The 24,187-nt window shown below is 43.3% G+C and overlaps 1 protein-coding gene across 2 annotated transcripts in view; it reads left to right on the top strand.

The window, feature by feature from the left end:
- Positions 1–23,717, top strand: part of TNRC6A (trinucleotide repeat containing adaptor 6A) — a gene marked incomplete at both ends in the record, with an annotated part of 143,213 nt that extends 119,496 nt beyond the window's left edge. The window contains 16 exons of one of the 2 annotated variants that reach the window (XM_084251053.1): positions 1,202–1,282; positions 1,601–1,652; positions 7,600–7,742; positions 8,111–8,257; positions 8,422–8,559; positions 9,914–10,042; positions 10,467–10,544; positions 10,805–11,015; positions 13,056–13,187; positions 17,113–17,271; positions 17,906–18,046; positions 19,575–19,682; positions 20,699–20,920; positions 21,894–21,964; positions 22,693–22,832; positions 23,342–23,717. In XM_084251053.1, coding sequence (XP_084107179.1) covers positions 1,202–1,282; positions 1,601–1,652; positions 7,600–7,742; positions 8,111–8,257; positions 8,422–8,559; positions 9,914–10,042; positions 10,467–10,544; positions 10,805–11,015; positions 13,056–13,187; positions 17,113–17,271; positions 17,906–18,046; positions 19,575–19,682; positions 20,699–20,920; positions 21,894–21,964; positions 22,693–22,832; positions 23,342–23,717 — 2,328 coding nt within the window. The remainder of the gene's footprint in view (positions 1–1,201; positions 1,283–1,600; positions 1,653–7,599; positions 7,743–8,110; positions 8,258–8,421; positions 8,560–9,913; positions 10,043–10,466; positions 10,545–10,804; positions 11,016–13,055; positions 13,188–17,112; positions 17,272–17,905; positions 18,047–19,574; positions 19,683–20,698; positions 20,921–21,893; positions 21,965–22,692; positions 22,833–23,341) is intronic. The other variant, XM_084251054.1, reaches the window with a different exon arrangement.
- Positions 23,718–24,187: the final 470 nt, after the last annotated feature.

Genomic DNA, 24,187 nt, shown 5'->3' with positions numbered 1-24,187 from the left:
TTATTCTGTATAAATGTGGAGCCAGTGAAATGGAACAGAAGACAGTACCAATTTGATCTTTTTATTATTATTATTATTAATTTCTTTAAAGAAAACTAACCAATGACTATTTAAGGTGAATTAGAAAAGAGGTGAGACCAGAGTTAAGGATCTCAGCTAGGAAGCTTCTAGAATCATTCAAGTTAGACAGAAGAGCCTAAATTGGGAAGCAGGAATGGATTGGTAGTGGAGGAATTAATTTGAGAGACATGTCCTTTTAAAAATTAGAAAGGACAAAGACCTTGACAACATACTAGGTGTGGGGGTGGGGGCAAAAGAGGAAAAGGAATCAAAGACCACTTCAGAAACCTCGGCAAGGGTTAGGTGCTTGCTTCAGAGACCTGCATTTAGGGGGGATATTGTAAAGCTGTGTTCTCTTCCACAGTCAGAAGGAACAGATAGTAGCAATGGGAAGGGGAAATTAAAGCAATAGACTAGAGAATGGTCCTGTGATCACTACATAAGTGGGAGACTCCAGCTTCCCTATCTAGAAGACTTCAAGTCATGGGCCATTCCACCTCAGCTCATGTCTTAAAGTAGTTACTGTACTGCCCATGCCCCAAACAGCCAGCCTCAGAAAGCCAATGTTACATTGGAGAAATCCCAGCTGCTGCTGGGATACTGTGTTCTTGGCAATAGAAGTTGAAATTTTAAACTACTTTATTTCATTTAAAACTAAAATACTGCTTTTTCAGTACAGTGCACATAGCATAATTAAGTTATACATTATATTTGTTTCTTTGGACTAACCTGAAAATCTGAGACTTTGTTTTGGTGTAAGAATTCTGAAAATCCAAATTGTAACTAATCTTTTAGAATATAGTCCATTCGTCAGTTAGATACTTTTGATAAACAGTTATCAATTATTCAGAGGACCCTTTTTTGTGGGTTATTGAGGCCCTCTGCTTCTGTCTTTTCCTTCTGACTGCTTGCCTTTAGAGATTTCTCTGTACATTACAGCTATACCAGAGGACTGGAGCAAAGGAAGTTGAAAAATAAGTTGATTTTTAATTATTAACAACTCTGATAAAGAGTTGGTTGGAGGAGAAATTATTGGCTAAAAATGAAAGTTGGGAATTGTCTTGAAATTTTATTAACCCATCATTATACCCAGATAAATAGAGATGGCCATGGCATCTTTCTACTCTTTTATTTTACAAAGGGAATGATGAAAGGTGGAAACAAACAAGAAGAAACATGGATAAATCCATTTGTTAAACAGTTTTCAAATATCAGTTTTTCGGTAAGTATGTCTTCCTAATAGGCCTCTCCCCTTTTGATGTGGTCCATGTTTGCCCTAATTTAAATTTTTGTTTTTTCAAACAAATTGTTCTTTATCTTGAGTCCTTATGCTTTCAGTCAGAGTAAAATTGGCTATGAAGCCTTCTTTATAGTATTAACTAAAAGTACTGACCATGTGTTATTAACATTTTTTAAAAAATCATATTAGCAGTGAAAAGTAAGCTTTGTGATCTGCTTGAGTATAAAAAGTAATGAGATAAAATAAAATTCATTTTTCTTTAATAAATTAAGGCCTGTTAACATGCTGTCTTTTCTTCAGAGAGACTCACCAGAAGAAAATGTACAAAGCAATAAGATGGACCTTTCTGGAGGTAAGAAAAAAATCAGTTTGAGTTTATATTCATTATTGATGGACAGCATTATCTTTGACATAATCCTACTAAAAGAGCCCCAGCCTAGACCAGGAGGGGGAAGACCTGGCTTCTACTGCCATCTTCCTGTGCTCTCCAGCAAACCTTAGAAGGCTGTGATTATGTGAGTTTATGTGCCCTCGAAGTGCAAATCTAAGGTAGTTGCAAATCTAGATAGTAGCCTGTAATTAGCTCAAAAATAGTCCTGTTAAGAATTTAACTCTCGGGCCTCCCGGGTGGTGCAGTGGTTGAGCACTGGGTTGCGAAGCTACCCGCAGCCTCTGCAACACCAGTTCGATCCCTGGCCACGGGGCCAGGGTCCCACATAGTGTGCAGACCTCTCCTGCTGCCCGCTGCTTCCCTCAGCAGTGTACTTCGGTCCTTCTGCCTGTTCTGCTCCGGCTCTGGTGAATTCTCTCACCCTCCCGCGCTTCTGACTGTACCCGGTGCTTGTATAAATAAATAAATCTTAAAATAAATAAATAAATAAATCCTTTAAAAAAAAGAATTTAACTCTCCAGGTTGTCTGATATCCCCCCCCCCCAAAGATTTATTTATTTATTATTTATACAAGCACTGGGTACAGTCAGAAGCGCGGGAAGGTGAGAGAATTCACCAGAGCCAGAGCTGGGAGCAGAGCAGGCAGAAGGACCGAAGTACACTGCTGAGGGGAGCAGCGCGCCATGTGGGACCCTCCTCCGGTGGCCAGGGAGCAGCCGGGGATCAAACCGGCGCTGCAGAGGCTGCGGGCAGCCTCGCAACCCAGCGTTCAACCACTGCACCACCGGGGAGGCCCTGATATTTTCTTAATTTAGTGAACAGTGTGTACAAAGCCTCAGACAGGTGATAGAGACAGCCATCCTGTAGAAGCGGCAGGTAGTTTCATGTAAGAGAATAAGACTTATGAATTGTTTGTGCTGGTGGGATAAAAGCTTTACCTAGAAGGTTGGGTGGGACCTAAATCGTGAAGGGGTTGGGGCCTGAATTTACCGTGAACATAGGGATTAAAGAATTTTAACCTGAAAAGTGACATGACTTGAATTTATGTTTTAGAAAAATAATTTTGGCTATAGATTGAAAATATTTTAGGATACAAATCATTGGCAGCAGAGGACAGACAAAGAAAAGATAACTAATCATAGCCAAACAATCAGAGATTTGTTAGAGAATTTTCAAAGCTCCAAACAAGACAGTAGGTGGGAAGAATCCAATTCAGTGGAGACACAGAAATTAGAATCAAAAAAGTGTGTGCCAATTTTTTATGAAGGGTGAAGGGAGTGGATGTGATGAAATGATTCCCAGCTTTCATACCTGGACAAGAAGTAGTGTAAAGTCAGTCCAGGCAGGAGAGAGAAACTACACAGTAATTTGAACAGGGAAATTTTTTTTTTTTTAAAGATTTATTTTTATTTATACAAGAACCGGGGTACAGGCCAGATGCACAGGAATCCTCTCTGGTGAGAGGATTCACCAGAGACAGAGCAGGGAGCAGAACAGGCAGACTGACAAAATACACTGCTGAGGGGAGCAGCGGGCGAGACAGGAGAGGTCTGCTGCGCCATGTAGGATTCTCGCCGGCCAGCCGGCATTGAACCCACACTGTAGAGGCTGCGGACAGCTTCATGGTGCGGCGCTCAACCGCTTGCGCCACCAGGGAGGCCCTGAACAGGGAAAATTTAAGAGTAATAAGGTATTAATTAGTGGGAGGTAAAGAGAACTCTAAAGAATGTATGAGTAGAAGATAATTACTATAGGAGACATGGCTAACCTTAGGACTGAGAAAGCATGCCAAAAGAAAGAGCCCCCTCCTCCCCACCACTGAGCTGGGATCCAGCTCTTGATGTGGCTGTGGCTCACTGCATGGCTCACTGCAGTGGCTCACCACTGCATGTGGTGCCACCCCATGGCTGTCCATTTCTAGGGGAGTCATCTCACTGGAGGGTACTGCTGTAAAACTGCCACAGAGGCTACTGATAGGAGCTGCTGTCTGGTGGTGAGGTGAGCCCTACAAGGTGCTGGTGCTGGAAAAACTGCCAGTGTTGCAGGAGAGAACACACCGAATCTAGGAAACAAAACTTCTCACAGTATCTCTCCTGCTCCTCTGCTGACACAACTTCAGTGTCATTGAGTAAGTGGAAAAAAAAAAAAAGTAAAGAGCCCAGATACACTTTTTCACAAAGGTGAATTTTGAGATGAGAGGCAGTAAGTCATCAGTACAATTCACCCCACCCCACGCCTTCCCAGCTTCCATGTGCACTCTTTACACATTTCAATTCTACTGCAAGGGTGAAACAACTTTGTCTTTTTATTCTTTCTTGTAAACAAGGAAGGAGCTTTTCACTTGTCAGAATGAGAGGATGTACGGTCCTTAGAGTCATTGTGTGTTAATAGTTATGATGTTAAATTTCACTGTTTGTTACTGAAAGACTAAAATGTAAGCTTTCAGCAACTTGCGACTAAAATAAAAATAGCAAAGATAAAGGAGAAAATGGTTGACCTTCGCAAATAAGCACATACACATAGCAAGCAATAGAAAAAATGCAACACTAGTGCTATCCTCACTACTGCAGCTGGTCGTGCGCTGTGGTGTCTTTTTTCACTGCCCATTTTGTACATGCCCCACTCTCAGCCAGCTCTGCAGCTTTCCTAGGTTCTTCCCTGGTGGGGCAATCCAAACCTTCATCCTCAGTAGGTCTTGAGCACTCAGACATCCTGCCTTTTTTGATTACTGTAATTTCTTAATTAACCTTTATCATTGGACATGGTTCAGACCTAAGAAATATCATCAGAGAAGCCCTTGGGTTCCAGAGTGCTTTCTTCCTTCATTTTTGTATCAGGGAAGCAGTTTTCACTTGGTAATCAGAATCAATCACTCCAGCCCCTAGATGAACCCCTTTTCTACCTACTGTTTCAGTGGCATAAGAAGTTCAAAAGGTCCAAGTGGCAGTTTTCATCTTCCAGTTTCATAGAACCACTGTCTCTCCTGATAGAAGCGCTTTTTCCTTTTAATAACTAAGCTCTCTATACCTGCAGAGTTGCCGAAACAGGAGGCAGGGATTCTGAGTGGCTCATTACGTGTATAGTGAGAGAAGTCACTCCTCCACTCCTCTTTTGAGTCCAGACCTATGCATCCTGGTGTGGGGACACACTTAATGCATCCTTCTGCCCATAAGACAGAAGTCCATTCTTTCAGGATGTTGTCTCCCAGCTTGCTTTGTAACTGGGTCTTCAATGAGCCATTCCACTTGTCAGTTTGGCTGGCTGCTGTTGGGTAATGGTATAGATAATAAGCCATTCCACAGGCCTGTGCCCATTACTACACTTCTTTTGCTGCAAAATGAGTTCCTTGGTCAGATACAGGACTGTGAGGAATGCCAGTACAGTGGGTGAGGCCTTCTGTGAGATACGGATCCACAGACGCTTTATAGTCGGGGAAAACAAATGGATATCCAGAATATATGTCTGTTGCTGTGTGGACAAGGCTCTGTTTCCTCTGTGGCCCAGTAAATGGCAGAGAAGTTACAGTGATGTTGTGCTAGTGGTGCTTACTGAGTGTATCTGCTGGGAAGAACTGTTCATAGAAAGGTCTCTCACTAGAGGCACTCTGGTACAAAGTTGTTTGGAGACGTGTGGGAATAAGAGAAGCTGCTCTCTGACTGCTGCCATCCTGCAATGCCAACACCTGCCAAGTGAACATATCAGGTCAGGAAGTGAAGCCCCTGCTAGGATTTCTCTCCAGCGCCTACTAATAAAGCCTCAGAACCAGTTGGCAAAGAAAAAACATGCCAGGAGCCCAAATATGTTTTCATAGAGCAGTCAAAAGGGTGAATCTGAAGCTGAGAGACAGATCAATAACTAGATTATTTGAACCAATTATTTGAACCAAGAAATTTAGTAGGCTTAGGAGGTTTGGTAGACAAGATACTAAGTTTAAAGTTGCTGTGAAAACCATGTGATATTCAGTGAACAGTTGAAATTTGAATGTGGAGCTCTGAAGGGAGAGCTTGAGACAATAAGTGTAACTAATGAGAGGTCAGTGGTGGTAAAGCTGCAAAAATTGGTTGACCAGAGAAAGCTGTAGAATAATGGACTGAATGAACAACACAAAACCCCTGGGAAAGGCATTAGGCAAAGATCCTGAGAAATATGACCAGTAGAATAGAGTCACTTTTCAAAAGCCAGCTGAGAATAGACATTTGAAAATAGGCAAACGGTTGTCAGAGAATGATTTTGACATTGAGGAATTGGTATTTGTCATTGGTAACTTTAACCAAGGGCCTTCGAGGATTGATAAACTGAAGGGACACAGCCACATTTGATAGTCAGGTTTCTGAAGGGACACAGCAGTGCTGGGAATCATGTGACATACTCTTTTAAAAGATTTTGAGTAGGCAAAAATGAGGATTATTTTGGGAAAGTACAGTGAAGTCTTACTTAGGAAGTAGAGTTGGCTGCATTTGCTTACAGGGATTTGAAGTGAAAAGGTGGGCGGTACAGCGGCCATTAACCAGGGTGGAGGGCAGAGGGGAGGTCATTGCAAAGCATTATTGACATTCAGGGGAGGGCTCTCCCAAGTGCTAAAATGTGGATTATTTTGAGCTATAGCTGAAACAAAATTTCAAGAGACCAGTGGCATTTTAAAAGTTAAAATGTTTCCTTTTCCACTTGCTTAGAAATGGGGTAGTGAGGGCAAGTGTTGTGGGGCAGCCACAGACATCTCAAAAGGAGGATCACAGTTGTAAAGAAGCGATGGATGAGATTTGAGGGCTGAGAAAATGTAGAGGATGAGGAACAAGGAGGTTTTTCAAATTTAAAACCAGTCTTTCCTCCTTTCAAGGAGGAAAAAGAATTTTTCAAGTTCAAAACCAGCCTTTGAGACTGACTCAAAGTGCATTTTTAGAGCAAATCAAGAAGACAGATCTTAGGTATACTGAGAAAGCCGCAGTAGGTCCAGCATTAACAAAAACAGGAGGAAACCAACCCAGCTGTGGGGAGAGGAGGAGAAGCCATAATGCACTTGTGATAAGGCTGTGGAGGCGCAGGGCGGTGTCCATTCTGAAAAGGTATCTGAAACACGGTGGTGGTTGGAGGCTGCTGTTAAAAGCAAAGATTTTATAGGAGGGAGTTTCTAGGAGAAGAGGTGGTTTTGATAGCAACGAAGTCAGACAGAATTTAGACCAAGAAAGATCTGAGAGTAGGTACGGGAGATGTTGACCTATGTGGTCTCCCGGGTTCCCCAGTGCTAAATGGGGGTGCTGATTGTACAGTTACAGGCCTCAAGTTGCAACACACAAAATGAGCATTTAGAACAGCAGAAGGCACATAGTAACATTTATTAGATGGGGTTTCTTGTGCAGTTTGCTTATTTTTTGGAGAAACTATGTTTTTATTATGAAATTAAGCATTTTAGAGATGACCAAATATTTTGACCTTCTGTTTACCTGAACAAATTTACTTGTGAGGAATACAAGATTTATTAAGGGGGCCTCCCCAGTGGCGCAGCGGGTTGAGCATAGCACTGTGAAGCTGTCCGCAGCCTCTGCAGCGCAGGTTCCGTTCTCGGCCGGCCAGGGAGATTCCCACATAGTGCAGCAGACCTCTCCTGTCGTGCCTGCTGCTCCCTTCAGCAGTGCTTTCGGTCTCTCTGCCTGTTCTGCTCCCCACTCTGTCTCTGGTGAATCCTCTCACCTCCCGTGCCTCTGGCCTGTACCCCATGTCTTATATAAATAAAAATAAATCTTTTTAAAAAAGATTTGTTAAGTGCTAGTGCATTTTTCATATGTCCTTTTCCAGGCAGCAGTCATTTCAGCTTCAGAAGTAATTGTTTTGCTTTTTACTCCAAATTTATGTGAAACCAACAAGTTCAATTGCTTTCCTACTTGATAACATAGCCTCCTGTATTTACTAGGAATGTTACAAGACAAACGAATGGAGATAGATAAACATAGTCTAAATATTGGTGATTACAATCGAACGGTCGGGAAAGGCCCTGGTTCTCGGCCTCAGATTTCCAAAGAGTCTTCCATGGAGCGCAGTCCTTATTTTGATAAGGTAAGTTGTTTGTTTTATCCCAGTGGCTAGTTAACCAATACATTGATAGCGTAATTACTCATTAATATTTGGGATACTTAATATGAAGTGTCATAATCCAGTGCAAACCTATTACTGAATTTGTAGCTCATTGTCCTTTTTATGTCTCAGCATAGGGATTGCATTTATAATTTCTTCTTAATCCCATAAAATATGTTTGGTTCTTTTTATGTACTCTAAAATTAACACTAATCTGATCTTTTCTGTTTTCTACCTGTCTCCTGTTGATGCTGGAATGTCATGTGACTTCTCTTCTGTTCCTGCAATGATTTCTCCTTTCCACTTGTTTGCTTGGCTGGTGTTGCACATCTTTCTGTATGTCCAATCAGGATGGCATTGTAGCAGATGAATCCCAAAACATGCAATTTATGTCCAGTCAAAGCATGAAGCTTCCCCCTTCAAATAGTGCACTACCTAACCAGGCCCTTGGCTCCATAGCAGGGCTGGGTATGCAAAACTTGAATTCTGTTAGACAGGTAAGCCCACAAGTGTATTTTAGGCTCTTTGTTGAATGACTTAAATAATGAGATCTCTCTTACATGTAGTTACTGTGTTTAAATCAATAGTACAATAAGGTAATAATACATTTGTCCCTAAACAAAGAACCCCACTGTTATTTTGTTGTTGTTTGTCTTTGTAGAATGGCAATCCCAGTATGTTTGGTGTTGGAAACACAGCAGCACAACCCCGGGGCATGCAGCAGCCTCCAGCACAACCTCTTAGTTCATCTCAGCCTAATCTCCGTGCTCAAGTGCCTCCTCCATTACTCTCCCCTCAGGTAAATAAACTTCCATTATACTCTGTTACATTCACCTAAAAAAAGAACCTTGAATAATTTTGTATTTAAATGATTGATTAGTTATGGCCTCCGAGGTACAAGGGGTTGTACCACCTATGTACCACCTCCAAGCACTATGGAGCTACCCACAGCCACTGCAACATGAGTTCAATCCCCAGCCAGGAGCTGACCCACATGGCGCAGCAGATATCTCTCCTGTTTCACCTGCTGCACCTCACCTTAGCAGTGTATTTCAGTCAGTTCGCCTGTTCTGCTCCCCACTCTGTCTCTGGTGAATCCTCTCACCCCAGCCCTCCCCCGTATCTGGCCTACACCCTAGCTCTTGAATGAATAAATAAGTCTTTTTTTTTTTTTTCCCCTTTAAAGACTTATTTATTTATGCAAGCACTGGGTACAGTCAGCAGTGCAGGAGGGCGAGAGAATTCACCAGAGCAGGGAGCAGAACAGGCAGACTGACGAAGTACACTGCTGAGGGGACAGCGGGCGCGTCAGGAGAGGTCTGCGCACCATGTGGGACCCTCGCCGGTAGCCAGGGATCAAACCGGCTCTGCAGAGGCTGCGGTAGCTTCACAGTCCAGTACTCAACTGCTTTGCCACCGGGGAGGCCCAATAAAATGAGTCTTTAAAAAATAATAATAAGTGATTGATTAGTTGATCATTATTTACTGACATATTTGAGATGCAGCTAATTCTGAATTTGGTATTTTGAAAGGATATGGGTAGGGTTTAAAAAATGAGTAAAGGGTGTTTTAACTCTAAAATGTTACCATTGTCTTTGATAAAACATCTTGAATGGAGGAGAATAACTGGGTAGTTTAGGAATGATCTCTGTTCCTTTTTATACCATGAAAGTATATGAGCAATGTATGAGTAAAGCAAAGACAATTAAAAATAACAGTTCCTGGGCCTCCCCGGTGGCGCAGTGGTTGAGCGCTGGGTTGCAAAGCTGCCCGCAGCCTCTGCAGCACCGTTTCGATCCCCAGCTGCTCCCCGGCCACCGGAGGAGGATCCCACATAGTGCGCAGATCTCTCCTGCCGCCCGCTGCCTCCCCTCAGCAGTGTACTTCCATCCTTCTGCCTGCTCTGCTCTGCACTCTGGCTCTGGTGAATTCTCTCACCTTCCCGCGCTTCTGACTGTACCCAGTGCTTGCTTAAATAAATAAATAAATAAATAAATAAATAAATAAATAAATAAATAAATAAATAAATAAATAAATAAATAAAAATAACAGTTCCCCAAGTAGTATCCACAAATTTAATAACTCAATTTAAAATACACAGTACATTTAGAGTTATTTTATCTACATTATTAACTTACCATTGTGATCCTAAGGTTCCAGTTTCATTGCTGAAGTATGCACCAAACAACGGTGGCCTGAATCCGCTCTTTGGCCCTCAACAGGTAGCCATGCTGAACCAGCTATCCCAACTAAACCAGCTTTCTCAGATCTCCCAGTTACAGGTAAGTGAAATAAGAGCCTTGTTGTGTACATTTGTTCAGTGTCTATTGTGCTAAACACTAGACTCTTTGCAGAATGTGTTGCAGTAAACAAAAAGGCCTAAGTATGGCATTCTCATAGAGCTTGCAGTGTGTCAGTGAGTAGACAGTGAATTCAAAGAGCAAGCCAGCCAAGTCTGAGGTGGGGCTGGAGGTGGGGTCATCAGGGAAAATTACCCTGAAGTGGCTATTTAGTACAAAAGACTAAATTCAGCAGCAGGGCTGGAAGCCAGGGGATGCAAGGAAGTGATTATGCTGGATGAGGCAGGACATGTTAGCACTGATTAGGTGAAGCCATTCCTTTGTGGATCCATCTGCCACAGTCACGCAGAAGCATGCTACTCTAGGTGGCAGAAAACTGATCACCTTTTCGCAATTTTCCCTCCAGCGATTGTTAGCGCAACAGCAAAGGGCGCAGAGTCAGAGAAGCGTGCCTTCTGGGAACCGGCAGCAGCAAGACCAGCAGGTAGATCAGATCCTTCTCCTTGCTACACTTAAACTCATCTTACATCAATTCCAGTGTAATGAGAGATTCAAAATGTCTTAGTTAAAACATTCTGAAATAGATTGTTTATTAAATCTTCTGTTTGCCAGAAGTCATATTAACTGGAGTACAGTGATGGTTTGTATTCCTGCTAGAAGGAAGTGAATTAAAAAGTGAAGGGGAATCTGTGGGGCTCTAAGAAGACTTTTTCTCTATGATTTTTCCCGTTTTCTTGTTTTAAGGGTCGACCTCTTAGTGTGCAGCAGCAAATGATGCAGCAGTCCCGTCAACTTGATCCAAACCTGTTGGTAAAGCAACAGACTCCACCATCTCAGCAGCAGTCACTCCATCAGCCAGCCATGAAATCTTTCCTTGAAAATGTCATGCCCCACACTACACCTGAGCTGCAAAAAGGGCCATCACCAATAAATGCTTTCAGCAACTTTCCTATAGGTAGGTTTCTGCTTGGCCAAAGCATTCAGTTGATGCTTAGGTATCACACACTTGCATCCTTCCTTGTGTTGCCTTCATGAAAGCCTCTCTGGTTTGAGCTGTTTCCTCTCTGGGAGTTACCATCTCCTCTTGTTTGAATCTGTCTGCATGTTTCATGGAAGGCCTTTCTCCATTCAGGAAAATCACACTATTCCAAAAATTCCATTTGTAGTGGGTTAGAATAAAGAAATATTTTTCTTTCTAAGACTCAGATTTTCTTTTTTAATTTTTAAAATAATTTTTATTAATGTAACTTTGGTTTATCGATAGCACTGTATATAATTAAGAAATACAGGAATCTACCTACTCAGCCATGGGCTACCACACCATATCCACTACCAAGGAAACCAGGGTTCTCCACAGTTGTTGGGTTCTCTCCCCTCTTTCCTCTCTATTTTCCCCTTCCCCTGCTGGGAGCCTCAGTTTTACAGACTTGGATATCTTAATGGTAGGCTACAAGGGGAGGGGAAGGCTGGATCACCATTGTTAGAAACAGCACAACAGAGAAGATTTGAGCTGTATAGCTTTTGGGAAAATACTGGAAACAGTCATATTTGTAGGTGTCAAAATCCGAAAATGTAATTATTGTCTAAATATTTATAAATGATTACTAGTACCCTGACTATATACTTAACATTGTTATAAATTGGGACATGGGGAGACAAATTTTCTAAACATGGGATTTCCTATCCTGGCTGGCTTTACAGCAAGAGATACTTTTTTCCTGATTAAGAAAGTCCGCTTAGTCTATGCAGATACCAGTATGGTTGTCTAAATCTACAGCCTATTGGCCAAATTTGTGAAGTTTTATTGAACATTGCCATCATTTATTAATGCATTTTTTTAAAGATTTATTTATTTATGCATACTAGAGCTGGGGTATAGCTAGAGGTGTGGGGGATGAGAGAATTGACCAGAGAAAGAGTGAGGAGAGAACAGGCAGATCTACTGAAGTACACTGCTGAGGGGAGCAGTGGGCGAGACAGGAGAGGTCTGCTGCGCCATGTTGGTCAGCTCCCAGGCTGGGGATCGAACTCAGGCCTCAGTTGTTGGTGATTGCTTGATAGCACTGAGACTTTTAACCCCTTGTGCCACCATGGAGGGCCCCATTAATGTATTTGTTATGACTACTTTGCATTATAAAATACTTACATACATACCTTGAGACCTTGTGGCCCATAGAACCTAAGATAGTTATTGTCAGAACCTTTACAAGAAAAATTTGCCAGCTACTTCTAGGTGATGATTCTGAGACCAACAAATTTAATTTCTCTCAGCAAAAATAGAGTGGATATTAGACAATTCATTAAATTCATTAAGTTTTTATTTAAGTTTGACCTAATATCCTGTGGACTCTCATCACACCCATGTATTTAAAAATATTTTAAAAAATATTAGAGTAAGATCCATCTGGATGTGTGTTAAAATTGTCCCACTCACAGAAGATTCTCAACAAGCATCTTGGATAATTTTGATGGTAGAACCTGGCTCACACTTTAAAAAAATACTGGCTTAAATGGTCTGTTTTCTGACCACAATATCTAAGATAGAATTGTCCATCCTAGACATTTAGAGAACATCTCAGTTTGATGCATGTCATAGGAAAAGTTCTTAAAAATAATCAAAAGTATATGAAGAAAGTTTTCACAGTTAACGAAATTATAGTACTAACACTCTCATGGTTTGAGTCCATTGTATTATTGAGTTCTCAGTAGCTCTTCAGAATTCTGTGTTGCTTTCCCTGATAACCTAACTCTGGCTCGCCCTTATAACATTGTTGTGTGTGACCTTGGCCAGGAGCCCGGAGTGTCTGTTCTGCCTTCCTTGCTTTTGTCTAATCACTTGGCTATGCCACATTTGCAGGATGATACTTATTAGGGAACATTAGGCAAGTTTGGAAACATTAGATTAGTTTCATGTTTTTCTAGAAAAAGGTACCAAAAGACAAACACGCTGTATTTTATGAAATGACTCTTTAAATTATTGTTTTTTTTTTTTAAGGCTTGAATTCAAACTTGAATGTAAATATGGATATGAACAGTATTAAAGAGCCACAGTCAAGACTAAGGAAGTGGACTACAGTGGACAGCATTTCTGTGAACACATCTTTGGATCAAAACTCCAGCAAACATGGTATGAATATAGTCCTAACATTTTTGCTTTAAAAAAGCAACTGTATAATGCTAAAGCCTTTCTTTTTTTAGTCTCAAATACATATTTTCAAAGCCAAATACCCCTAGAATCTCTATTCATTTTTTTAAAATGCTTTATTGTTAAATCTTAGTTTAAAACATAAAACAACAAAATTAACCTTTATTAGGCTATTATAAAAATGAAAATCTGGTTGTACATTAAAAAAAACTTTCCCCTTTCAGTGGTCATTTAAGTTGATTTATTGTCCCAACATTCTACTTACTAATACTCAATTTAACCTGGAGTAGGGTATTATAAAATTCCCATAATTTGATTTTTATCAGTTTCTTTTATATTGACACATTTTGTTTATATATTTTGTGTGTGAATCATATACATTCAGTATTGTCTTAGTTAATTTTTTTAGAAATGTCATTTTCATATTATTTAATGTTATCTAGCCAATGTAACCACCGAGCATACATAGATCCATATGTACATACACCCAAGTATGTATAAGTGTGTATAAGCAGTAAAAATACTTGTCCTGCAGGAGCTCATGTTTGGTAGCAAAATGAAACACATAAATAGCTTTAGTACACTGTGGTAGGTTCTGTAAAAATTAAAAAATATAATGGTACAAATAGTATAATAGTGGTTTGGGCGAGGTAGGTCTGGAAAGACTTTATTTTATAAAGAGACTTATCCTGATCTGAGTCTTAAAGATCACCAAACCAATGAGTGGAGAAAGAGCAACAAAGTGAGTATGACATGAAAACCGAATGTGTGGAGGGCAAGTCTGGAGGTGGCGGTACAATGAGAAAAAGTTGGAACAATAGGTATAAAGCAGATCATGGGAAACCTTTTGCCATAAACCATTTTAGACATCAAAATGGTGGATATCTACAGGAATGAAGGCCAGAGAGAAAGAAGGAGGTGAGCGTGGGAGGCGGGAGTACATTGAACGGTGTTAGAATTAAGGACAGGAGGGCTTGGTAACTAACCTTGGTAACTAACTGCAGCTATGTGATTATCTGTAATGTGTCTTCTGTGACTGTAGCCTCCTCCAGTCTAATCTGTTGACCTTTAAGATGGGCTTGGAATCATTTCCAAGAAGCCTCCCCACTTTATGCTCCCCTAGCACCCCTATATGTGTCTCTGTCTTGCGTAAGTATTCATTTAAGCCCATGTCCTACCCAGGACATAAGCTTTTAAAGGAGAGTGCCCACACTTTGCTTACTTTGTAGCCCCATTGCACCATTCAGTGAACATTTACTAGGAAAAGGATAAGTGGATGGTGGTGCAATTTAATGGTAGAGTAAAGCAGGAATCAAATGCAACAGATAATAAATTGATTTTAGTATTGTTGAGTGTGATATTTGGGTGTTAACTCAGCATGGAAAAAGCCCGCCAGAAATTGGAAGTGTTTCACTCAGAAGAAAAATCTGTTCTAGAAGGTAAGGTTACATATTCATCAGAATGTTGAGAACCTGAACTTGGATGAGTTAGCCCAGAGGTTGGGAGCATGGAGAGAACAAGGACCTGGTAATGAAGAAACCTGGAAAAGGATGGCTGGAGAGATAGATATGGATACCAGAAAAATGTTCTCTCTTATGGTTACCCATCTTCCCAAGCTATAGTGGATTTTTCCATGTGGGTTTTGTGTATCTGGGCCTCATTTTCCTTGTGAAAATGAAATACTGTCTTGCTTTCACTGCTGTTGTGGGTATAATGTATGTCATCCTCAAGTGATCGCTGTGCTTACAGGGCATACTGGTGTAGGAAGGGGCGTCATCCCGCAGCTTTGGTTATGAAGTCGGATACACCTGGGATTCAGTCCCAGTGTTTAGTCTCTTGTTAAATTATTGTATAGACCATTTTCTTGAAGCTTCAGAGTTTACATCTGCAAAATGGAAATAATACATCATAGAATTGTTGGGTGGAACTGAATAAGATGTTTGCTGTTATGCTCTTACCTGGTTGCTGCTGCCTGACATTTAGGGAGCAGGCTATGATGGTGTCTTATAAGCTGACTGTTAGGATAAGTTTGTTTATAAAGTACTTCTGTGTTCTACCTTTTTTTTTAAAAAAAAAAAGATTTTATTTATTTTTACATAGAAAAACTGGGGTGTAGGCTGGTTGGGGGCAGGGGGGATGTGTAAGAGGACTCACCAGAGATAGAGTGGGGAACAGAACAGGTGGATCTACTGAAATACACTGCTGAGGGGAGCAGCAGGCGAGACAGCAGAGGTCTGCTGCACCATATGTGGGTTAGCTCTCTGGCCGGGGATCAAACTCAGGCCCCTGTGGTGATAGCCCGGAGACTTACCCCTAGGCCACCAGGGAGGTCCTGTGTTTTTCCTGTTAATTTTTAATTTTGTAGTTGTATTTTACCTTTTTAAAACTTAGTGTCTATTTGTTGTTCTACATTTCATTGCATATCACATGGAATGTGAGCTACTAATTTTTAAGTTTAGTAATTAGCTTAAACAGTAAATATTTTTATCCTTATATTTATAGCAAGCTAACGAACATGGACTAGTAACAGTCTCTTTTTCAAAATAGGCCAGTGCTTTTTCTTTAGTCAATCTAAGTTTTGCTGTTCCTGTTTAATTTGATATCCCGATACTATCTTTTGTTATTCTTTCTCTTTGTTATTTAGATACAAATTACCTAATGTTACCTTGTTACCTGTTTTTCCTATCTCCTCCCCTCCCCCCGCCCCCCATGTTCTCATCAGGCGTGGATGAGTGACTGATCTTAATCAACTCCAGGCCAATTGCCCTCGTTTCATAGATATCACTTGGCTTTTACCCACTTAAAAATCAAGAATCTTTGCTAGGACATCTGGTTTGGTTGCTTTTATTCTTTCTTCATTGTTGAAATTTTTTTTTTTTTCCTTGCAAAAGTAACTTCAGAAATACATCTTGACCTGGGCGGGGTTTTGGTCTTCTCTTGAAAGAAAGACAGCAGCTAGTTTTATATTTGTATAAAAGAAGTCTTTAAACTTCAAGTCTTAAAGTGTTGGCATTTTTTAAACTTTTTAATGTTTAAAGAAAGTGCTTTTTTCCTTACCAGTATCATGTTGTTTAAACTCTCATTTTCTCCCAAAACAACTACTTTTAATTTGGTGACTCTGGGTCTCATATTAGTAGATTTAGAATCATCTCTAGCATATTCTTTTGGCTTACATTATTTTCCCTTTGCCTTATATTAAAAGGGAGAATAATAATTCTCTTCCCATTATTACTATTTTTGTTTTTTTTCCTTTTTCCTTAATAAAAATAAAGTTTTTGTCCGACTCTGTATTCAGGAAAGATTCGTAAGCTGCCAGCCTACATGTTAATGTTCATTATCCTCACTATTTTGCATTAAATAATATTTTTAACCAACATCCATTTAAACATACAGGAAAGTCCATTTTGTTGGCACAGTAATTTCCTGGACTCCGGACACCCCTTTTCACCGCTGGTGACTTGCTTGACCACAGTTTGTGCATTACCCTTACCTCCCTGCCATGCTTCTCACTCACCCTGCCACCACCAGCACCAGACAGGAGCCTCAGCTGCAGTTCACTGTGCTTGTTCTCAATTCAGGCCTCAATACAAGTGTTTTTAATGAATTGGGAGTAATTCATGTTCTGGTCACTTCATAATTATGGCCCTTAATATCCTTCTTGACATGAAGCTCACAGTGATGGTTTTCAGGTCTCTGTCTAGTGACAGTGGTTGGAGTCTGTAGGAGATGCAGACTGCTCTCTCTGTGTCTCCAGGCTACCTGCAGAGCACAGTTTGGAACCCACCGCAACCCACCGCAGCCCACCGCAGTAATAGAAACTTCCTTACCACATTTGAGAAACTGCAAGAAAGAAATGTCATAGTATATTTATTTTGCTTCCATTTCACTACCATTTTTCTCTTTGTAGGTGCTATTTCAAGTGGTTTCAGGCTGGAAGAGTCTCCATTTGTTCCCTATGACTTTATGAACAGCAGTACTTCACCAGCCAGTCCTCCAGGTTCAATAGGAGATGGCTGGCCACGTGCCAAATCGCCTAACGGCTCTAGCAGTGTTAACTGGCCACCAGGTAAAATTCTAACAGCTTCTTCCATAAGAAATTGTTTCCATTTAGTTTTTATTACCTCTGAACTTGGTGTTTAGCCCAGCTCTGTGCAATAGACCATTCTCTATGCTAAAAATAAGAAGGAATGCAGAAATGAAATGTGAAAATTTGAGCGCGGAGATTTGGGCAATATGTGTCTGACTTGTTGCCAGTGCGTTCGTTATGCCTCAGGCAGTGAAGGTGGTGGGGTCTGCTCCTCTGACTGGCGTGAAGGATGCAGAAACCTTCATTTGTTGTTCCTCTTTAGCTGTGTTAGTGAACTAACTTGGCAGCCTTTCAGTGGTACCAAAAAAATCGCCAGAAATGACCCCAGGGACTGCTTTGTCCTACTCCAGCTGCTGTGGCTTTGTGACTTGTACTGAAGCACTTTAAATGTTACTGATTAAAAATATATACATCTGGAAACATTATTTCAGTTGTGAAAAGTTTTAAGTTATTCTTAACAGCTTTTAGTAATTGTACTACTAAATTGTCCTCTTAGGATACTTTATTAATTGGAAAGTATTTGAGGATTGCATAAATATAAGCATATAAGTTGTAGATACTTAATAATGGATTTTTAAATCATGATTAAGACCTAACTAATTTTCATTTCCAGAATTTCGCCCTGGTGAACCATGGAAAGGTTATCCAAACATCGACCCTGAAACTGACCCTTACGTCACTCCTGGCAGTGTCATAAACAATCTTTCAATTAATACTGTGCGGGAAGTCGACCACCTCAGGGACAGGAACAGTGGTACGTAGGCAGAATTGATGAGTGATGCTGGCAGCTCGGCTTGAGAATGGATGACCTGGGTGTGACCCTTTCAGCAGCAAGTCACTGCAGCACCTGACTCGGTCCCATCACAGCCCCTGGCAGCCAAGGGACTCAGGACAATGAAAACAATGCTCACTCTTCCTAGAGAGGACTTTACACCCATTTTTGAAATGATGATTTATTAGCACTTGCTATGGTAAATATGTAGCTTAGTAAGTTGACACAGAGGGCCAAAATATACTTTATAACAAGTTCGAATATTGTGGTTATTAAGAATTGGATGTTTCTTATAGAAGATGTTATTTTATTGATTATTGACATGGAAGGGTTTTCATCTGGAGGAGCATTTTGACTTTCTTTGTCTTTTGAGAGTGGAATTGAGCCCCACCTATGGGTCTGTGAAGTGCAGAAGCACTGTTTCATCAGTTATCACATCAACTCATCCTTTCCCTGCCACATGAGCACTTTCACCCCAGGAACTACAAGTATACCATGTGTGCACTAGAAGAAAGGTGAATGCAATGAAGGAAAATATTTTCCTGACATATATTTTTCCATCTGTCATTTAATCTTTTTTAAGAAAATATAAATGAATCACCATTTTACATTAAATAAATGATTTGCTAACAGGTGTTTGCCATATCACAATAGTAAGAAAAAATTCTCATTTTTCTAAAATGAATTAATAGACAAGTAAGTAGAAGTAATTTCAAACCACTACTTTCGTGGGGAGAAGGGACACAAAGTCACACATCAGACCTTATAGCCTGGTAGTTAATGAAAGAATCTTTCAAAAGAATCTTACAAAAACCACAGATGTCTTGTTTGTTGAAGATTCTGAAAGTCAGGAGAGGAGTTCAGATCTAATATTAAAAGATGTAACCATAGAACGTTTTGCATGGAAGAACTGACAGTTAAGGAGGGATAATGTGACAGTGGTGAGCCGAAAGGATTAGAGTGGGAGACCAGGTAATGGTTGAATCTGGAGCTAAACAGGAGTTGTACTCAAGGGGATTTTCAAAAATAGGGAGAAAGGCTAGGTTTCGGGCACTGAGTATGGGGCGACGGATGGAGAAGATGGAGGCCCAGCCCATTGCTGGTGCCAGTGGCACCTTGGGGAAGTGTCCGGTAAGAAGCCCTTGGAGCACAGAGACAGGAGTTGGGAGTGGTAAGATTGGCCCGTCTTTTAGAGCCTGGAGTGTGAGGTCGAGCTGGGGCGGGGGGCGTGGGGGGGTCTCGGAGGCGTGCGTGTCTCCTTGGAGCAGACTCACAGGTGGTTATGAGAAAAGGGAGAGGAGAGGAAAAGCCTTTGAGTCACAGTAAACGCAGTGGGCAGGCTCCGCCAGCATGTTGTTCCTTGGAGGCTGTTTGAAGAGGGATTCGATCTTGGGCACCACCGGTGACGGAGCATCCTGTGCGTGCTGCGGGGCAGCGTTTCAGGGAATGCGTCCGCGTAGTCTTGAGTGCTGGTCTGGTGCTCCAGCTGACGAGCTGGCTCTCCCCGCAGGGTCATCCTCATCCTTGAACACCACGCTGCCTTCAACTAGTGCCTGGTCATCCATTCGTGCCTCCAACTACAACGTTCCCCTCAGCAGTACAGCACAAAGCACTTCAGGTGGGCGCCGGCTCCGCGGACTCGGTCGTGTTCTTGTCTGATGCCGTCTCGGTTTGGTTATTGAACGTGATTTCATTCAAAGCGCTTCAGACTCTCTGCAGTAAAGGGCCTTTTGTTTTTTTTAATTTCCAATCCTTTGAAGACTGAATCTTTCATAAGACACAGTAGCCGTGAACTTTGAATTGCTAGGAAAGTGATAGCGCTGAGAGTTGTGGTGGCGCTGCGCTCCGCCAGCTGCAGGCCTCCGCCGTCCCGCCCCGACGGTGTGGGGCTGTGTTGGTGTGAAGGGCGCACGCTGTGTGTGTGGATCCAGTAGGAGAACAGTTGGGTGATGGAAGTCCTAGCATTTTCCTTCCTCTCTGCTCTTCGGGTCTTGTAGCATTATTTTGACATGGTTGGCTCTGTCCTGATCCCGGCCACCCCACTCGTCAGGAAGGGTGCGCTCTGGCTCTGCGCTGGACCCGCGGGCCGGTTGCTTACTCAGCAGAGTAAGGTGTCAGGACCAGAGACAGTGGGTGCCTGGTGCCCAGAAGCCTCCCACTTGCCACACAGGCACCCAGGGAGGCTTTGCTGTGATGCTCCCGCCCCAGGGCTACTTTGGGGATCCTTTTTCCATGAGTGAACAAGAGAGAGTACTCGGGGCTGTTTACCAGCCTATGTGACTCCATGAATAGACTTGATTGTGGTTATTAAGATAGGGAGGTCCCAGTTGCTATTTCAGAACAATTCCCAGCAGTGGGTTTTTGTTTTGCTTTGATTTCAATTAAAGTGCAGTTTTGTACACTGGACTAAGAATCTTATATATTTTCAAGCTGCTGATAGCAGATAGATTGCCTTGAGCATTCTGAGGCAAGAGAGCAGTTTCCTTTAGCCTTTTTATTCCCCCTTTTCTCTGGCAGTTTAGTTTTAAATAGAGCTTTATTTTGCTTTTAATGGGACAGCAGATGTTGTTAATATTCTCCTTTTTGAAAGTACCTCTCCCCCCCACACACACCTTTTTTTTTTCCTTTGAGTAGCCAGAAATAGTGATTCCAAATTGACGTGGTCTCCTGGTTCAGTTACAAACACCTCTCTGGCTCATGAGCTGTGGAAGGTCCCTTTGCCACCTAAAAACATCACTGCTCCGTCCCGCCCTCCTCCGGGACTGACTGGTCAGAAGCCGCCCTTGTCTACGTGGGATAATTCTCCCCTTCGTGTGGGTGGAGGATGGGGAAATTCTGACGCCAGGTATACCCCAGGTAAGAGGAAACACATCCAATGGATTTCTGTGGGTGGCTTGCTGAATTGAGTCAGTACCAGCAGTCTGGTTTAACAGAGCTGAACGATCACGTAGCCTCTGTAGAGTAGGGTTAGGACTTAGACAGGACTCCTAGTTGCATGGCCATTTCTTTGATTCCCATGTCTTTGAGAGTCTTCACATTTTGCCTGGTCCACTTACGAGGACACGTACAGTCAGTGGTCAAGTAAGTGGGATGGGGATCGCCTTTCTTTCAGGCGTTCCTCAGGTGCTCACCTTAAGATGTGTGGTGAAGTCTTGCTCATGGCTGGCTTTCCAAGTAACTCCTGGTCTCATGGAACAGGCTGTTACTGGGCATGGCTGGGAGGAGAGAATAGCCCCATGCAGCCTGTTTAGGAGGATGCTCAGCCTGTACTTTTGTGGTCCCTGGATGTGTCGTTTAAGCAGGGATGTTTGAGAGTGAAGGGGGCCGGCTAGTGTAACCAGACTGCCAACAAACTGCGGCTGCTGGCTCCCCTATCACCACTTCACCTACAAACGACCAGGGCTGGGTTTGTGCTGGCATCATGTGTTCCCCTCCCCGGCAGCGTACATGCACGGCCTTGGATGACTCGGGTGTATACCAGATCTACCAGTAAATTGGGCTTTATCCTTCCCTCTGCCCTGTCCCAGAATTGTGCCAAACTTTCTCACTTCCAGACTGAAAAAGGTAATAAACATCAGAAATGAACAGTTTCTGCGAGCCTTTGGGGGCACGCTGGCCTGGTTTGTGACCTTAGGACCAGTGTGCACTGGCATCCTGGGCTGAGGGTGGATGGTGTCCGTCCGTGCAGAGCAGTGCAGAGGGACAGAGGAAGAACAGGGCACCAGCTGCAGCTGAGCAGCTGTGATTCGCCTGAGCTGTTTTTATCCTAAATGGCCATTCCGGCCACCCTCAAAGAAGACTAACTTGCCTGTTTTTCTTCCTTGTTTAGGTTCCAGCTGGGGTGAGAGCAGCTCAGGGAGAATAACAAATTGGCTTGTTCTAAAAAACCTTACACCTCAGGTAAGCACACCAGCTGTCCTGTTTGGATGGACACACCAGGTAGTGTGGGTGCAGAGGTTTCCAGGCTCGACTGAGTTTGAGGTCAGGGCTACCCAGGCCTACTAAGCAGTGCTGAGGAGAGGTCCAGGCTGGGCAGAGGAACAGCAGATGGTTCATATGCCTCAAGTGGGCTGTGGTCTGACCCACTGATTTTTTACACTGTAAAATGTGCATGGGAGTGGACCAAGAATGCAGATTCCTAGGTCTCACCCCAAAGACTGAGTTAGTAAATCTGGGCTAGGATCGAGGACCAGCTTTTTCATAAGGGCATTCAGATGAACTTGATGCATTTGGTCCTTGTACTGCCCTCTGAGAAGCCCTGGACTGCCCCCTCCTCTGGAGGCTGGATGCTAAGAGCCTGCCCCTCCTCCCCCAGGGAGCAGTGCCTTGGTGGATCCCGTCCTCAGGGCAGGGAAGAGAGAAGACCTGAAGCCACAGCAGGGGCAATGGCTAAGGAATTGGGGATCTGGGGAATGTCCAGGAGTCTAGAGGCCACAGAGGTATGGCTCTGGGACCACTGGAGGTGGGGAGGGGGGCATTGTACCCCATCATGTAGTGAGTCCCAGTGCAGAATGGCACAGGAGTGAAGTGTGGGCAAGAGACAAAGGAAGAGAGTCCCAGCCTGGGACAGCCTCCTGGATGGGTCTCGAGACCCCGCGTCTTAACGGCACCCCCGCTCTCCCTCCTAGATCGATGGCTCCACTCTGCGTACTCTGTGCATGCAGCATGGCCCACTGATAACATTCCACCTGAACCTCCCACATGGAAATGCATTGGTCCGTTACAGTTCAAAAGAAGAGGTAGTGAAGGCACAAAAGTCTCTGCACATGTAAGTTGGCCTTTCTGTGCATGACACCTGGGGAGTGCGCTGGTGTTGGGAGTGTAGGGTTCCTGGGGAGGAAGGGAGGAAGGAGGTGACACTGTGTGGGTGCGTGTGTGAGACGACACCGCGTCCCGGTCTCAGGGGAGCGCTTTGGTGCAGCGGCAGCTTCCCTGTCTCTCAGATTCCCAGGTCAGTGCTCTTAAGAGTCCCACACCTGGTCAGGATGGCCCTCAGAAATCCCTCAGTTTCCATAGGAGACAAAGGACACGGTCTTGACACCAGCATGCACCGGGAGAGGCTCTCTCTTGGCTCTGGGCAGCGTGTCTGAGCCAGCAGAACCCTGGGCCTTGGGCCCACCCTGTGCTGCCCCTGGGCACGCACTCGTGAGAGAGGGCTCGTCGGGCGGTTCTCTCCCCTTCCCGCTTCTTAGCAGACTCTTCAGTTTCTCCCTCACTTTTGAATCAGCCGAGCCCTCGGGTGTGCCGCGTCTTCACCCGGCCCGCTTGTCTCCTCAGGTGCGTGCTGGGGAACACTACTATTCTCGCTGAGTTTGCCAGTGAAGAGGAGATCAGTCGTTTTTTTGCACAAAGTCAGTCTCTGACCCCTTCTCCCGGCTGGCAGTCTCTCGGGTCCAGCCAGAGCCGGCTGGGCTCCCTCGACTGCTCCCACTCATTCTCCAGCCGGACCGATCTCAATCACTGGAATGGTGCTGGGCTGTCGGGAACTAACTGTGGAGACCTTCACGGCACTTCACTCTGGGGAACCCCACATTATTCCACAAGCCTGTGGGGTCCTCCAAGCAGCAGCGACCCCCGGGGAATTAGCAGCCCATCCCCCATTAATGCTTTTCTTTCTGTTGACCACCTGGGTGGGGGTGGAGAGTCCATGTAACAGTGTAGGTGTAGACTCGTGAACTGTGACCTCAAGATGCGAAAGAAAGGAGCACTAAGTTGGGCTCGCCGCCTGCAGCCAGGGGCCACCTGTGGGAACAGCTATTCTCTGCACATTTTCCACTTTGTTTTCCCCGAAACATATCAGTTTGAATACTTGAATCATGCAGGCCAATATTATAATGTGAAAAGGTATCTATATTACACTCCCAAACAGCGCCATACACGCTACGCCGTATCGAATGAGCTCACTCGTGTATATCCATCATGTTTAGCCTCTGGGTTCTCTTTTTTTTCCCCCCTCCCCATCCACACAACCCCCTCTTTTTTTTTAATTATTATTTTTGCAAAACCATTTTTTTGGGCTGATAATGTATGAGCTTTTAACTTTGCACTGAATGATGTTCTCTCCGTCTAATCGGCAATATGGGGGGGCAGCTGTTCCAGTGTAAATGTTTACTCAAGGATGCT

This window comes from Talpa europaea (assembly GCF_964194135.1).
Source record: "Talpa europaea genome assembly, chromosome: 12".
Lineage (NCBI taxonomy): Eukaryota > Metazoa > Chordata > Mammalia > Eulipotyphla > Talpidae > Talpa > Talpa europaea.
This window is presented reverse-complemented; position numbering and strand designations above follow the sequence as displayed.